General features: G+C 39.8%; 1 protein-coding gene across 2 annotated transcripts in view; it reads right to left on the bottom strand.

Annotated features, from left to right (window-relative positions):
- Window positions 1–17,892, bottom strand: part of IPO11 (importin 11) — a 96,948-nt gene that overhangs the window by 39,482 nt on the left and 39,574 nt on the right. For both annotated transcript variants that reach the window (XR_004420747.2, XM_033085610.1), the window contains exons 21-27: window positions 17,686–17,802; window positions 16,196–16,309; window positions 14,683–14,798; window positions 12,525–12,601; window positions 5,851–5,930; window positions 3,547–3,627; window positions 281–376 (exon numbers count right to left, since the gene is read on the bottom strand). Coding sequence is in view for 1 of the 2 variants with exons in the window: in XM_033085610.1 (XP_032941501.1) it covers window positions 281–376; window positions 3,547–3,627; window positions 5,851–5,930; window positions 12,525–12,601; window positions 14,683–14,798; window positions 16,196–16,309; window positions 17,686–17,802 (681 nt within the window). In the remaining variant the exon portion in view is untranslated. The remainder of the gene's footprint in view (window positions 1–280; window positions 377–3,546; window positions 3,628–5,850; window positions 5,931–12,524; window positions 12,602–14,682; window positions 14,799–16,195; window positions 16,310–17,685; window positions 17,803–17,892) is intronic.

Genomic DNA, 17,892 nt, shown 5'->3' with positions numbered 1-17,892 from the left:
TCTCTTAAAAGTGTCGATAGTTAAGGAACAGTGGAACAGCAGAATAAAATTTGTGTTATTAAAACAAACATTAAAACACTACATGACAAAACAAGCGATAGATAGGCTGCTTTTTCTTGTGCTACTGTGTTACTTTCAAAGACTTTTAAACTAAATGTCAAAAATCTATAAGATGCTCTTAAAACAAGAGAAAATACAACATCAATATGAAAACTGGAGATGATGGAAGGCACTGTCATTTTCCAAAGGAAAAGCAGAGAGTAGTTAAAATAACTCTTACCTCCCCATCTATAATCCCCCTGAATACTGATGGCAGAAGGGGTTGAAACATTTGAGGACCCAACACAGGGTTGACTTTTAGGACATTTTCTACAACCTTAAGAACAAAAGCAAATTAGACCATTAATAAAGCACATTCATAAATCTTAACCAAAGCTTTTAAACCATGTGTACTTGTGTACACATATAAAATGCTCACAGGATGCTTGCTATTAAATACCAGCAAACCCCAGATTGTTGAAACTATATTCTAGTAAAATACCCTGCAAATCTGGCACCTGGTGAAAGCCGACAGGTCAATGAAACCCACCTAGCCAAGCACCTCACAAGCCTCCCCATGGCCCAGGCCCAGGTGATGAGGTGGTTTGGAAAAAAGGACCTTCTTATGGTGCCAGGAAAAGCAGCAGATTGAGATGCTTGGTAGGGTGAAGTACCAGCATTTAGGGCATATTTCCACAGTTTTTTTATGTCACTTTTTTGAGAAAATATTTAAGACCTACCAGGTGTGTTCTCAGAAGTCTTATTCTAGGTACCTTGCTCTGGTTCCCAATGTTTAAACTCTTTACCCTTTGTTATTCTTTTCCCCCCACGTACAGTAATTTCACAATTATAAGCCGCACTTGATTATAAGTCAAACATTACAATAGAGAGCGTGACAAAAGGTATCTATTCTATCACCATCTGTTGAGGGTGGGGGCAGTGATCCTTATCTCAACGGCAGATATTCTGCTAATGGGCCATCCACTGAAACCAGGCGGGGCATTGTTCTTTATCTTTTCACAACCCATCCTTCCTCCAGCGAGTCATTTTCTGCTAATGGACATTGAGTCCCACTGTGTGACTGATAAAATTACTGCATCCCATTGGAAGTTGCTCCAGCCTGGGGGAAGAGCCCAACACTTCTTACCAAGACAAAAACAGAGGTTTTGGGACACTAAGGGAGCCCCTTTCTCCACTGGACTCCAGAGGAAAACCGGATTTCACCACATCACCACTGGACCTCCGGAGGGAAACTGCACCTTCTATAGGAGCACTGCTTCAACTGAATCACATCTGTCACTGCAAGAGGATGCAGCCATCATTTAATGGGACTGCTACCAACAGACAGGGTGTCAGGTTGTACTCTGATTTTGTCAGGGCTTGGGGTCTGTTTCTTTGTAGTATTGTATTTCTATTTTAATTTCCCTAGAAAAGAACTGTTATTCCTAATTCCCATATCTTTGCCTGAAAGCCCCTTGATTTGAAAATTATAATAATTTGGAGGGAGGGGGTTTACATTCTTCATTTCAGAGAGAAGCTCCTGCCTTTCTTAGCAGACACCTGTGCTCCAAACTAAAACAGCAACTTTTCGTTCTTTGTCCATATATAAGCCGCACCTGATTATAAGCCGCACTTCAGGTTCGGACCAAAATTTTAGTCAAAATGGTGCGGCTTATAATCGTGAAATTACTCTTCCCTGAAGTAACTTGTTTTCCTGCCTTCTTCAGTTTTTCTTTTGCCCAGATGTTTCTGCTCCACCCTTGCACCAAGAGAGATGTGAGAGTAACGGGTGAGGGCTCCTCACCCCTACTTCCAGGTAAAGATAGTGATGCCAAATGCATGAACACATTGATGTATTTATAAAGCACATAAAGGTATGATAAAGGTACCTCACTCAAACACTCTTGGTTTCCATTTATTTCCACCTCAAAGGAATTTCAACAAGGACCAACTCTTCTGTGCTCCTGACCAATCTCTCCTAAATACTTTTTTCTCCTTTTTGAACCTTGTTTCCCACTATTTTCATTTAATACTCTATTTTTCGTGTCAAGAAAAAGTGTTAAACAATTGACCTTTGTGAATGCCTCTCAATTTTGTAGACCTTTAATATGCAGAGGTATTAAAGAGGTTTATTGTCTACAGAGGCAAAACATCTTTCTGAGTGCTGGAAGTTTTGGCCAACTCCTTTGCTCTCACAGTCTTGTTTTAAAACCTTTTATTGTCTGTGTCAGATAATTAGAAAATCAAGTCACATCAAGCCTCAGCAATCTTGCAACAAATAGTCTTACCAGTCCAAATTAGTATTTTTCAACCTTATTAATTTAATTACAGCCAAAGCTGTTTGTAGGAAACTATTTCAAAGAACACCTCTGGGTGTTTCTGTTCCCAATGCTTATCTAGATTTTGGTGGAGGTTTTTTTGGTTTTCTTGGGGAGGTTTTCTGGTTAGTTTTTTTTTGTTTGGTTGGTTTTTTTGTTGTTGTTGTTTAACAAGTCAGCAAAACAAAAAAAAGAAGCCTGACAAAGCTTTCACTTTTTCTAGAAATATTTATAAGGACGATAGCTCAGTTATCCCTCCCTCTAGAATCAAGAGGGCATACTAGGAAAGTGTTCCAAGTATACTAGACAAATCTTGTAGTTAATGCAAGGCCACACTGGGGCCTAAGTGAATAAATGATTCTGTATTAGCAGTGTAATTCCGTTTTAGATATCTGATTAAAAGTTGCTGCTCAACTACAGACTTTAAATAGTATCATTGATAGACTGGAATTGACATTTGAAATTTCAGAACAAGAGGCGTTAAGCTCCTCACAGCAATAACTGCAAACAGGGAATATATCAACTTCACCAGTTGTTTTCTGTCCTGGATTCTGGAAGCAGTTGTGCAATCCACCAAGGAGACAGGTGGGATCCAATTTATATACTTGCAATTAATTTAATTCAAGTCCAAGTCCAAGTTTTCCTGAGGAACACAGAGGCCTCTGCCAGTGCAACCACTGGAAATGTTAGTAGTAGTACACTACAGCTACTACTCAGTTATCTTTCAATGCGTATTCCAACTTAATTTCCTGAAATTGTTCAAAAGACATAGCCAAATTAATGTTATTAATATTTCAAAAGTCATAAGTTCCACAACACCATTTGAAGGCTGTGTGAAAATATAACTTTCTAGTGCTTTGAAAAGCCTTTAGCAACTTAAGCAGTTACAGTTGTTACAATAGCGACTTACACCAAAGGCAAACAAAGACTGTTTGAACTCTGTCTGGTACAAATGGAAGTATGTACACAAAGGAATTTCATGCAGACCACATTCATACATACCACACTCACTAACTCTCTACACATACACAGGCTTCAAATAAGTAGTTAAACCACCACTGATGGTTAAACTCCAATGTCAAATTCTGCTAAATACATTTGTCTTTATGTTCTACATGTTCTAAATTCTACGTGAAAACATTACATGTACAGATTTGAGCCTCTGGATATTATTTTCATTATACTCCACCTTTAAAACTTGAACTTGGCCTTCAGTAGTTATGTCCTTCAAAAGCTCACAAAACGACCGACATAAGTCAGCAGCATACATCTGAAATAAAATTAAAAAGAAGGCATTTTGTAATGCATTCTATATGTATATTTTTCAAAACTCAATTCCTTAGGGTCTACGCATTCCTAAAGACCCAGCTTATCTTCAAAGACTGTATCTGCTAAAATGTTCATAATTTGAAACTAATTAAAATCTAATCTAAGCATTTTGTTGCTTTTTAAACATTGCAGGACATTTCAACAATCAATCTCAATTAACTTTCTAACAAAGAAGGCGTGACAACAAGGCATAATATCTCTAGTTGAATTCTTGCTGGAACATATATTCATCATTTTAACCTGGCAGGATAATAAGAGTACAGTAATTTCATGACTATAAGGTGCACGGGATTATAAGGTGCACCTCCAGGAGTTAGCAAATTTCTGAACTTTGTCCCTATATAAGGCCCACCGGACTATAAGGTGCACTTTTTTTTTGCAGTGAGGATCCACGCGCCACAACATATTTTTTTGCAGTGAGGATCCACGCGCCACAACATAATGAATTAGTAACAATCACGCCAGCCGTGCTGTCTTGGGTTACAATACAGGATGTGAACAAAGTATCTATTCTATCACTATCTTTTGTGACCGGGGGGGGGGGGGCAGTGATCCTGATCTCTGTGGGAGATATGCTGCTAATGGGCCATCCACTGAAACCAGTAGGGCATTGTTCTTTATCTTTGCACACCCCATCCTTCCTCCAGGGAGTTATCTTCCGCTAATGGCCCACTGAGTCCCACTGTGTGACTGATAAAATTACTTTATCCCATTGAGAGTTGCTCCAGCAGCAGGGAGAGTCCAGTCTTTCCTACCTAGATAAAAACTGAAATTCTGGGACACCAAGTCGCCCTCTTTTCCCTGGACTCCAGATGAAAACCGGACTTTTTTTCCCTATCATCACTGGACCTTCGGAGGGAGGCTGCACCCTTCTACAAGACCACTGCTTCAACTGAACCACATCTGTCACTGCAGGAGGAATGCAGCCAACATTTAATGGGACTGCTACCAATACCCTGACTGACAGGTGTCACCTTGACAGGGTGTCAGGTTGTGTCCTGACTTTGTCTCTTAGTTTGGAGGGCAGGTGTCTGCTAAGAAAGGCAGGAGCCTCTCTCTGAAATGGAGAATGTAAACCCCCTCCCTCCAAATTATTATAATTTTGAAATTGAGGGGCTCTCAGGTAAAGATATGGGAATTAGGAATAACAGTTCTTTACTAGGGAAATTAAAATAGAAATACAGTACTACAAAGAAACAAACTCCAAACCCTGACAAAGTCAGAGTACAACTTGACACCCTGTCAGGCAGGGTGTTGGTAGCAGTTTGATTAAATAGTGGCTGCAGTCTTCTTGCAGTGACAGATGTGGTTTAGTTGAAGCAGTGGTCTTGTAGAAGGTGCAGTTTCCTTCCACAGGTCTAGTAGTGATGTGGAGAAATCTCATTTTTTTCTAGAGTCCAGTAGAGAAAGGGCTACTTGGTGTTCTAGAATTTCAGTTTTTATCTTGGTAAGAAAGGTTTGGCTCTCCTCGCTGGCTGGAGCCACTCTCAATGGGATAAAGTAATTTTATCATACAGTGGGACTCAATGGGCCATTAGCAGAAGCTAACTCCCTGGAGGAAGGATGGGTTGTGAAAAGATAAAGAACAATGTCCTACTTATTTCAATGGACCATTAGCAGAATATCTCCCACAAAGATAATGATCACGGCCCCACCTGGCCACAAATGATAGTGATAGAATAGATACTTTGATCACATCCTGTATTGTAACCCAAGACAATTTGTCAGTGTTTGGGGCTTGTTTCAGCTGCGGTTTGGCTCGCAGCTCACACTTCTGGGTTGACAAATTTCCGAACTTTATCCATATATAAGGCATTCCGGATAATAAGGTGCACTTCTGGATTCGGACCAAAATTTTAGTCAAAATTGTGCACCTTATAGTCGTGAAATTACTGTAATTATTATTACCCAACATATGACCTTTGCAGATATCAAACTATTTAATCAATCCACAATGCATTAATTCTAAACAATAACATTTCTCAAATCTGGGCACCCACCATTCACCACAAAGAGCTAACATCAGAACAGCATGTTTGTATACACATAAATGAATAAAAGTATAAATCTTTGTGTGTATGGTATGTTCCAAGATGAGAGAAATAACAGTTTGCCAGTAAAGAACTGAGGTGGTAATATGGATCTTTATATAATGGTAACATACCTGTAAAAATTCAGTTGATGATAAGAAAATATAAGCATTGATGATCTTAAAGCAATTTTTGAGGTTTTCTGAACTCAGCTCTGGAAAAAACAGAAATTACAATCAGAACCTGACCACCAAACTGAAGTGCAGCTAAGGTTATTTGCTTCTAGAAGTCTTTTTCCTCTTGCAGTTTGTAATGCCAGATGCCAACAAGCAGAAAAAAGATCTTAGATCCAGTGCCAGTCAGCTTCTCTCTCCCTGCAGAAACAACTACAGATGTGGGATGACAGCTCTTGTGCTCAAATGGAAGCACAAGAAATCCTACAACCTCAAAAGCCAATGCTAACTACAAACAAATAAAAGTCAGGTATAGATGTAATGCTGGGCTGAGAAGATAAAGACAGAATAAATGATACGTACTTTAGAGACTTGCAATTATGGATAAATGGGCTCTCTCACACTGAGTCAGTAAATGCTGAGCAGAAAGAATGAAATAAAGATTGCAGTTCTGCTCTTCTGACCCAGATGACATATCAAATGCCATAGAGCTGACACACACTGAGCTGTAGGGCATAGCTTGAGTATTTCAGTACAGAGAGCATACCTGTCTAAGAGATAGATACACACAGAGGATGATATACAGCAGCAGTTTGAAGAGAGAAAAAAAGATGTATCCTCAGACACTACCTGTAGGACTGTTTAAGAAAAAAAAAATCACTCTGGAACATGTAGAAGCTGAACTGACACCAAAATTAAAAGCTTTAAAGTTTTCATGGATGCTAATACTAGTGCATAAAGTCCACATTGCATAAAAACAAGGTAAAAGAACAAAAAACCTCAAAGCAATAAATTTCCTTAAAACCAGTTTGGGAGACAAACTATTCTTAAAAGAAATGGACCTCAACTCCATCACCTTTAAAATACCTAATAAAATCACCATGGAGAGGCAACAGGAAAATACTTTAAATGAATTATAAATAAAATTCCTTCACCAGATGGAACAAGCATCTGACAAGACTTCGTATGTCTTCCATGGCTTAGATGAAAGCAGCTGTACAAAAGTGTGGCTTACAATGTGTGATATTTATATATAAAAACTTCTACCAAAATCAGTTATCACCATGACCATGGCTGCTTTTCCATTATAGCATCTGTTTAGTTCTAGGGAGGTTCAGCAGATTTTCTTTTTCTCCCCACCCTTTAGGTAGAATATTACTGTTCTTCCATTTGATATGGCCACAGGACAGCTTTGCATTCATGAGCATGTTCGTATGTCAGTACTCAGGTCATATCTTGTAATCATTTATGATGATTATTTTGGTCTCTTGACTTGAAAAGAGAACACCTATCAATCCAACACGCTCATCAAAAGATTTTAAGATATCTATGAGTTTAGCTTTAGGGCATATTACTAGAGCTACATATAGCATTCTCCTTAGAGGTCTGCATTTGTGTTCTTTTTCTTTACTGGATACAATCATATTTAAGGTTTAAACACTGAAGCAAGTAGACAAATTCTAAATATATGGTCATATAAACAGGAAGTACTACTCAGTTTTCCGTAACTTTCCATTCTGTGATAACTGATAAAAGGTAATAAAATGTGTATAGCAAAAATTGTACTTCAGGTCAAAATGAAAACAGTTATGACAGATGCAATGGAAATGACAGAACTTCCACCACTCATCTGCAGCTCAATGTTTAGCAAAATTTTCTAGAACGAACTTATGTTGAACTAACTACATTTAGAAGCAAGCAATTCTCTTGCCAGGTTTTCCTGAATCAAACATTCTTCTGAATCGTTGATGTTCTCCTTTGAACTTTGTTTAGATTAAAGGAGTTAGTCCAGTTCCAGTATCCTGGTTTTTGCCAGTAACTTTAAAAATACAGCACAGGCACATTAAACTTGATGCTTTTTGGAACAGGTATGTCTAGATTTTGACTATATTCTCAACCTGAAATTATATCGATTCAACTGCCACGTTAAAATCACTTTTAATCAGCCTCAGTGCAGAAACGTTTCCATCCTCAGACAATTAATGTATTTCTCCATTGTGCATTAATACATTGCAAGAGATGTATTAAAGAGACTGTGCAATTCCTCTACAGGGCAATTACATTTTAAACCATAGCAGCAGTACTGAACTGAAAACCAAGTATGACAATTATGATGTGAATAGTCATTGTACATCAGTGATAGTGCCATAATCTTTGAAGGTCGGTCACTTATGCAAGTGAAATCAAGCCTTCACATCAAATGCAACATTCTGCTCCTGAAGGCAAATCTAACTGACTTGTATAACTCCTGTGACATCTATACCCAACAACAGTAGAATCCTGAAATTACAAAGATTTTTTCATAAGGACAATTATATCTGGAAGGGAACAGCTACATATTGTTTTCTGATTAGTTAACAAAGGAAAATCCAATATATATATATATATACACATATACATATATATATTTCCCCTTCAAGTTCAAAAATCTCACATATTAATTCTTCTCTCCCTGCCCTTCTCTCCCTAGCCCTTCTAGTCCATCCATGTTGACCACTGACATATTCTCTGAATGACTTACACACTGATGTAGAAGCTAAATACACCAGAAAAATAGTCACATTACCTGTATATTACAGCAATTCCATTCAGTAAAAATAAATTCAGAAAACAAAGGTCAGATGGTTAATATTCCTTACATTGTATTTTCAAGAACTGATTTTCTGGACCATCTTGTTGCTAGTTCTCCACTCTACTCCAAATGACATAAGCATGGTAGTTACCTTTTTAGAACCTTCCTTCACCTAATCTATCCTTTTACTTTTACTTTGATGACTTCAGACTGAACTGAAAACCAGACAATCTTATCTCAGACTGTTAAGGCACACAAGACTTTGCAATTTTAATTTCTGGTTAAAACCACTTGTTCTGACAGCTACATCACCAAGCTAAGAAGGACAGAAGAGTCTGACTTTAAGTGCTGGAAGTTTCAACTGAATACTGCTACTGGTGTACTGCAAAAACTCTGCTTAAGAACAGTTATTTAATTAACTAGCACAGTTACAGTAATTTCATGACTATAAGGCGCACTCTTTTGACTAAAATTTTCCCCAGAACCCGGAAGTGCGCCTTATAGTCTGGTGTGCCTTATCTGATGTACAAAGTTGCGACATTTGCCACCCCGGAAGTGCGAGCCCGCAACAGTCCCCAACCAAGCAGAGCCTGCCCAGCAGCGGTATCAGGCCAGCGCTGAACTGGGGCGAGCCCGCCGACATCGGGGCAGCGGCCGCGGGGGCGGGGGAAGGGCAGTGGCGCAGCCCGGATGGGGAGGCAAAGCCACTCGCATTGGGGCAGCGGCGGCCCAGCGCAGGCCCGCCGGTATCCGGGAGGTGGCCCCGCAGGGCGGGCCCACTGGCATCAGGAAGGCGGCCCCGCAGGGCGGTCCCACCGACATCGGGGCAGTGGCAGCCGGGCGCGGGACCACCGGCATCGGGGAGGTGGCCCTGCGGGGCGGGCCCCCCAGCATTGGGGAGGTGGCCCCATGGCGCGGGCCCGCCAGCATCGGGGCGACCACCGCGCGGGGCGGGGAAAGCCACCAGAATCGGGGCAGTGGTGGCACGGGGCGAGCCCGCCAGCATTGGGGCACCCGGGGCACCAGGGGACTCCCGGAGCGCCCATGTAGCGCGGGGTTCCCAGAGCGCCAGGGGACTCCTGGAGCGCCCATGCAACGCAGGGTTCCCAGAGCGCCAGGGGACTCCCGGAGCACATGGGCAGTGCAGCGTTCCTGGAGCGCCAGGGGACACCTGGAGCGCGTGGGCAGCACAGGGTTCCTGGATGCCAGGGGGGCACAGGACACCCGGAGCGCCAGAGAACTCCCGGAGCGCCCGTGCAGCGAGGGTTCATGGAGCGCCAGGGGGGCATGTGACACCCAGAGCACCAGGGAACTCCTGGAGCAGCGGGGCCCCGGGGACGCTCCATGGGGTGGCGGTGGACATAGCCTGGCCCCGGGGACGCTCCACGGAGTGGCGGTGGGCATAGCCCGGCCCCACTGGGTACAAGCGGTCCTGGGGCCCATGGCTGCCGGGTTGAGGCCGGGCCTCGGCCAGCAACCGCACAGGGGGAGCTGGGGGTGGAGTCTTGCTGCAAAAAAAAAGTGCGCCTTATAGTCCGGTGCGCCTTATGGTCGTGAAATTACTGTAATCATCACTGATCAATACTTTTTCTTTTGCAAGATGCTGTGCCTTAAACTGTACTGTTGCACTTGATTTAAGTGAAGAATCACTTTTTCAAGTGTCCTGAATGAAGTAGCTTTCTGACAGGCAGCAGATGGCAGTATTTCACTGGTTTTCTAACTACCATGTTTAAAAATAAGGTTAGCTCTAATCCAAAATTCCAGCTCTATTTAAACTTCATAATACTGTGTTTGTGTCATGTGGAGGCTGTCTAGTCAGATGCTTCTCATGTAAACAGATAGAATTTGCAGGTAAAGCGCATACCAGAATGATTTCCACTTCCTGACAAAATATGCATCATTTTGCAGCAATCAAAATTTTTGACAAACATGACACTCAGAAAAACAGTTTCTCAGAAAAATGCTCAGGAAGCATGGTACAGAAGCCTCTAGGATGAAATCACCCTGATTACACATCAGCTGCTGTGGTTTTGCAACTCACTCCCAACCCTGATAAAAAAAAATTTGACATAAGTATGTCTGAAGGCTTGTGTTAAGGAAACTCTACACAGCTTTACGGTACTACTTACTCTAACAGCATCATACAGCTTTCATTATTAGAATAAATAATTTCTCTTGAGAATACAATTTATTTCCAAAGGAGAGCATCACTATTCTCCGGGATTTGTTCATAAAACATTGAAATCATTACAAATATAGAATATTCCAGAATACCTCCACCTTTTCTAAGAAGAGTATGCCAAGGCTCTCATTTCTACTCCTCTCTACTCTGAAAAGTATCACACGAGGACTGGGGAGAAAACACCAGCAGCAAACAAACAAGCTACAAATACAGAATATTTCTGAATTTAACTCAAGATGATTAGCAGTGTGACAAACCATGAAAATCACAGTTATTCACACAGTGCAGGCTTCCTGCAGTAGACACCATCTCTAGTTGACACCGAACAAGAAGGTGGAAGGGTAGGTGTGTAGTTATGCATGATGACAACAGCAAGCTACAGAATTTTAGTGGTAGCTGTGGAGTATTTAACCATAAAGCCACTACTAAACAGAGCAGGTTTTTCATTAGACATCTTGTATAACAAAGGACAAATAACAGAAGACTACACCTTGCATCTACCTACCATAATGTAACTTTCTACTGACCAGAGAAATAGAATAAAATACTAAATCCTGAAAACAGTAATCAATTGAAAAGCTAACTTCTGTGATTCTGTGAAGACATTTCTCTAAAAAAATAACCCATTTGTTCCATTAGTGTTGAAACCTCAAAAGCAAAGCTAAATATAGCTCAAACATACATAGTAATTTCACGACTATAAGGAGTACCGGATTATAAGGTGCACTTTTTTTTTGCGGTGAAGATCCATGCCGTGTGCAACAAAGTAACGAATTAGTAATGGAATTCCGCGATCATGGAGTTTACTGGCAGGTGTTCAATTTGCAAACATTTTTCACAGATTGGAGTAGCCTTTAAAGGCAGCCACAGGCGGCCTCCCTGTGTGCGGGCCCCGGCACTCCCGTCCGCCCCCAGCTTCCGCCATTTGGGGCGGCTTGGGGCGGCCACGGCTCACATCTCAGGGTTGCTGTGGTTCAGGGCGGCTCAGGGTCACCCGCTCCCTCCCTCCCTATGCAGTTCCTGCTGGTCGCAGGCTGCCCGCGGCTGCCCGGTCCCACTTCGCCGCACAGCTCCTGCTGGCTGGGGGCTGCCCAGTCCCGTCCACCCTCGCAGCTCGGTGCTCCAATGGCACCGCCCCCCCTCACGGCTCAGCTCATGGCTCACACTTCTGGGTCGGCAAATTTTGCAACTGTGTACATTATATAAGGCGCATTGGACTATAAGGCACACTTCCGGGTTCGGACCAAAATTTTAGCCAAAAGGATGCGCCTTATAGTCGTGAAATTACTGTATTTGAGAATGCAAACATATTAACATAAAATTAAACCATGTAATTTTTATACTCCCTTTAATCATGAAGCAAAAGCACTGGAAATATCCATATTTCCTAAGCATTGAATTCTAATTCTGATTACTGAATTTATATTTTGCCAACAAACTGCCATTTTTAATTTATATTTTGCCAACAAACTGCTTGACCCAAATGTTTATAGACACATTTAGGCAGTTTGATAAGAAAAAAGCTAATAACTTCATTCTGATTGTAAGCAGAGCACGCAAGTATTCCATATAATCAATATCTATAACACTTGGTACATTTGGTATTCAGAAACTTCCTAAAATAACCTCTGAAATGATAAATTGATACTTGTCTTATCTTTCATGTACAGCAGCTCCTATTTATTAAAAAAGAGAACTAGGGTAACTAGATCATAGATATTTAAAAAGATGAGAAATTCAGACAATAAAAACTGGTTCCTCAATTTTTGTTACACATTTTGCAAGCTCCCTTAGTACTTGCAGGTGGAGAAGCATTGCTCAGTGCATAAACAACAAGCAGCAGGGGAAAAAACCCTGGAATTTTATTAGTAAAAGACTTACCAAGAAGGGCAGACATATTCTGAAATATTCTCAGGAGTTCTGGTGTAAGACATGGGCTATTCTCCAATGTCACTAACCTAAGAACAGATTTCAGATGATGTACGAGTAACAGAGCAATCATTTTGACAGATGTAAACATTTTAACTTACAGTAACCATCTATATTATCAACCATATCTAACAATTACCAGAAGTATACTTCAAGCAGATCAAAAGTCCTTACAACACATTCATCAATATAGGCACAGGTGTTGCCAAGGTACGAAAACAAAGAAAAACATGAAGACAACATAATGCAACACTGAGCGTGTCAAAGTAGCTAGCCAGGAAACTTGGAGAAGGTGGGTAGAGTGGGATATTTGCAGTGCAAGGACAACATATGTTGTGTTCTAAACCTCAAAGGAGAAGCTGTGATGGACCAGCTCACGTGTTTATGGTTTTTTTAATGTCCGAAATGATGCATTGATAAGCATACATTGTTTCTAACAATTTAAAATTCCTGGGATTTGAAAACAGTTATATATTAAGCTTGCATTTAAAGCCACAGCAACAAATTCCTTTTTTTTCCTAGATATTAGGCCTGGGATTACATATTTAAATAATAAGTCTGGTTACGTGAAATATCTTAAGTTTTCCTGCTCTTGGTTCAAGAAGCCCTCGGAGTCCTAACTGTCTCTGCCAGCTCTCCAGATCCCTCTGACGCTCTAGGACATCTTAAAATATCATTCTTCTGCACAGACATCAGAAGAGCAACCTCAAGATCAGGTTCATTAAGAAGATATAAAAATTCTGAACTGTTACACGTAAAAGGCCACTATGCTAAATTTTGAGAAGCTTTTGAGAAGCACTTTGACTTGCTGTCATCAGCGTTATAAAAATCAGTTTTGCTGTATATAGAACAGATCATTTGTAGGTTAAGTATTTGTAATTGAAATTCTCATTTACAATTTAGCTCAAAGGAATCACTCACTATTTAAAAAAAAACTCTATCTATTCCTATTCTTCAGAATTTGGTCCAGGAAACCATTCTCCTCTCTTATAGCATCAGCTGCACCAGAAACAAATAAATCAGGCTTATGGCAAACTGAGCACAGCATCATTTCTTATTTTATGTTCAGTCACCAAATAGTCTGAGACATAGGAAGCAACTTCTACATTTTATCCTTGTAATTATTACATTTCTTCCTGCAACCAGCTCTGATCCATTGGCTCACTGTTCTCCTGAAGTCAAGCACAACAATTGTCAAATCAGCATACATATTATAGTGAGAGTAGACTTTTTGTCTTGCTGTTCATTATCACTGCAGAAGGTTATCTTCAATATCAACTGCCTGAGAATGAGTAATAGAAGAAACACAACTACCAATAGCTAAGTACAGTAATTTCACGATTACAAGCCACACTGACTATAAGCAGCATCTCCGGGTGTTGGCAACATTTCGTTCTTTGTCCATACACAAGCCGCACCTGATTATAAGCCGCTCCGTCGTTCGCAGCGAGGACCCGCAAGCAACAAAGTTGACAATTAGTAACAGAATCACGGGATTGCGGGGTTTACTGCCTCGGCTCAGGCCGTGCAGGCTCGGCCCGCTTGGGGCTGCTGACGGGGCCAGGTGGCACCCACGGCGGCAGGTGGGGATGGAGCCTGCCTGTTCCTGAGGCAGTGGCAACAGGCGGGGGCAGGAGCCTCCCACCTCCCCCGCAAGCTGCGGGGATGGCAGCACAGAGCTCCCTGCCTCCTCACCCCCGTGCTGCCGGCACGGAGCCCGCCTCCACCTGCTGTGCAACAGAGTAACCAATTTGAAACAATCGCGCAATCCCAGGCTTTACTGGAAGGTGCTCAGCTCGGCACCTCGGCTGCACTTCTGGGGTTGGAAATTTCCAAAATTTGTTCATATATAAGCCGCTCCTGAGTGTAAGCCGCATTTCTGGGGTGGGAGCAAAATTTTAGTCAAAATGGTGCGGCTTATAATTGTGAAATTACTGTATATAGATTTCCTAATATCCTGTCTTCTGAAAAAAGATGCAATATAGGTGATGCCAAGGTAAGGTAATAAGAATATATCAATGTTAATATTCAAAGTTTTTTACAACTTATTTCTTCTGGGGATACAAAAATAACTGTTTTAAAATTAGAAACAGAAAGAAAACATTCTTACCACAGCTCTAAACCATCTTCCAGAAGATAGACATGTGGAGGTTGATAAACATCTGTACTTAGTTGGATAACTGGAAGCAGAAAAGGGTAGAGATTTTTGCTGTCTGCTCCCAATCCCTACAAAATAAGTAAAAAATGTAAAATATGTCAGAAGCCTTGAATCAAGCATTTTAAAAATAGTGCTGAATAGATCTACACTGCTGTTACATTCACATGTAAACATGCATTCAAGAAATCACAGGTTGAACTTGCTTCCATTTCAGAAAACAACAGTCTGATATTCCTAGGCTTTTTCTCAACATGGCTAGAAAAGATTAGGCTTTTTGAAAACAACATACTTATCAATAGCCTGCAAGAAAAAATTATAAAGAACACACATTCCTAAAAACATTCACTGGTCATTCTCTTTCTTGGAGAAGTCACAAGTCTAACAAATACCAAATGACTGAAAGTTGAATGTTTTACAAGTCAAGAAAATAATTACTCCCTGGTTCTTATAATTCACAAAATCATTTGACATATTCTAATACTCAAGAGAAGGGTTTGTTTTTATAACTACACAAAGATTCACAGACTGATGACAATGATTCAATTTTTAAATGATCCATGAGACATATGAACAATGAAGAGTAAACTGGGAATGACTGCCAATTACTAAACAGCATTACAAAATATTGTAACATTACTACTAAAGGGAATTGTGGCTAGTGGAATGTTACTTGCGTAATTCCTGTATTTTGATAATGGAAAATTAAAAATTACAGTAATTTCACAAGCAAGGCGCACCAGATTATAAGGCGCACTTCTGGGTGTCATCAAATTTCCGAATTTTGTCCATATATAAGGTGCACCGGTCTATAAGCCGCACTTTCAGGTTTCAATCAAAATTTTAGTCAAAAGGGTGCGCCTTATAGTAATGAAATTACTGTACTTGATATTTCTAAGTTGGAGACTCTTTGTGGGTTTATCTACTTAATTAAAACAAATATGCCTTAAAAGAAATCTATCTCAACTTTTTGTGCCTACATACACCTAGAAATACACTGTTTGTAAAAAAAATAGTCATATTTTGGTCTCCACAGGGGACATGAAAAACTTCCATAATTTCTTATGGTAAAAATCTACTTCCTCTTCATTTAAAGTTAAACCACTTTGGAAAGAATATTTATTTCTCCTTTTATAATAATATTTGTAGTTTTCCTTTCACTTTCTCTTCACTGTTAACCTCCATGATACCATCCTTTTAAGTCATGCATTTCCACAAGTTCAAGACTGACTGCATATTAAGTCAGTTTCTGTACAGACACTATCATAAGAACACTTCTCTTGGCCTCTGATAGTCCTTACATTTTCTCTGAGATTCAGCAGGGCTTAGAGAAGGTAGTGTGGCATATAGTCTATACTAAAGAAGTAGTTAATGCCACAGATTCTGCAGGTAATATAACCATGTACAGTTTTATTAAGAAAGAACTGAAGGAGGTACTGACAATATTTATGCGACTCAGTTTCCTTACCTGGACAAGATGGATTAGGGTGGTTAGAATGGCACATCGTAGCATGTTATGCTCCTCACTCTGCTTCCAAAGGAGTGGTAAATACTGAACCAAACATCCCACATATGGTCGTATCTAAAGTTTGGAACAGAAACTGTTTTCTTAACAGGTGAAACAAGACTAATAATTCATCCAAAGCATAGTTTCTGAAAAACACAGGAGCTGCTTTTATCTCAGCAAAAATACAGTTTGCTTAAATCTTCCTAAAACACCATATTCTTTACTTGGTGACTGAACTAACTTCTGACTGCAGAGTAGTTTGAAAAGAACATACTACTTACAGTGACATTTGTGCATGGCAATCAAGCTTATATAATAAATAGGACACAAAACATATTTAAAACCTGATATGCAGAAATATTTTCAAATTAGTATTCAAATTAGTGTATTTTTCACTTAGACAGAATTCCTAAACAACAGCATTCTTTAAAATCAGAAACAGTCCCAAAAAAAAAAGAAAAAAGAAAAAATAAGACAGCTGAATATCCTCTGGAGTCACCTAGACTACGTAACTTCCAGATTTCTCCTAGCCTATATTTATTTTTTATTATGGTCTTCAATACTAAAAGGTTAATCTGTCTTTGAAAGTATTTAATTATGAATTAACTTCAACATAATTCAAGGGTTCTTTCTCAACTTATTTTTAATGCTGCTTCTCTGAACTGCAGGAAAATCTGCTGTTATGTTGACTTTTTCTGCAAGAGACAATTATGAAAGCCTCATCTGGCTCTCAGACAGGATTACTTTTAGAAAGAGAAGATAAATTCAAAAACATGCATTATCCTTGTCCTTAATACAGTAATACTGAAAAAATATCCCAAACCAAACACACCACAACAAAACCTGAGACAAAAGCAGTCAAATACACGTTGATTAATTCTGTAAAAACAACTTCAAATTCTTTATGTAAAAGCTGAAGCACATACTTTAACACTAAACTACTGAAAATTCATAATGCGACTTTGAAACCTGTCATGCAATTAAAGAGAGTGCTGTAGAGGCAACTGTGACCCATATCAGTATCAACAAGAAACTGACATGTCAACAATATCAACAAACTTAACTGCACGCTCCCCATGAATGTAAAGCATTTTTCCCCAAAAATGCCTTTTTAATATGTATGGTAGATTGAAATATTAGTACACATATGAGACTATTAGAACATACCACAAATTTTTAAAAATTGCAAGAAATGCCACAAGATGTAAAAATCCTTTAGTATTCTAAAAGCTGATTCCATACAAAAATACATAGTAACTTAAGAAAAGTAAGTTAACACTTTACACAAAAGATAAATGAGAATTGAAAAGAGGACCAAATAGTGCCAACAGTGCAGGCATCTTTGGCAACAACAACCAGTCTATTAATTGATGACATTTTCCTTCCACAACAAGTCCTCCTCTGTGTTCTTAGTACAAAGCTAAAACTAAAATATATATATTAAAAAATACCTGCATATTGACTCTTTCAATCACACAGGACAGAACATGAAGAACATGCATTTTGGTGTCACATTGTGTTACTTCTTGAAGTAGTTGAAAGAGCAGTGTAAACATGGACTCCAGGTACTAAAAGAAAAATAAACTATATATTAGACCATCAAAAATACAGTCACATGAACTGGTTCTTTTCCTGTACACTTAAAACTCTAAGACATC

Source organism: Catharus ustulatus, chromosome Z (genome assembly GCF_009819885.2).
Source record: "Catharus ustulatus isolate bCatUst1 chromosome Z, bCatUst1.pri.v2, whole genome shotgun sequence".
In the NCBI taxonomy this organism is placed as follows: domain Eukaryota; kingdom Metazoa; phylum Chordata; class Aves; order Passeriformes; family Turdidae; genus Catharus; species Catharus ustulatus.
Note: the sequence above shows the minus strand (reverse complement) of the source record. Positions and strands in the feature narration are given on the sequence as shown.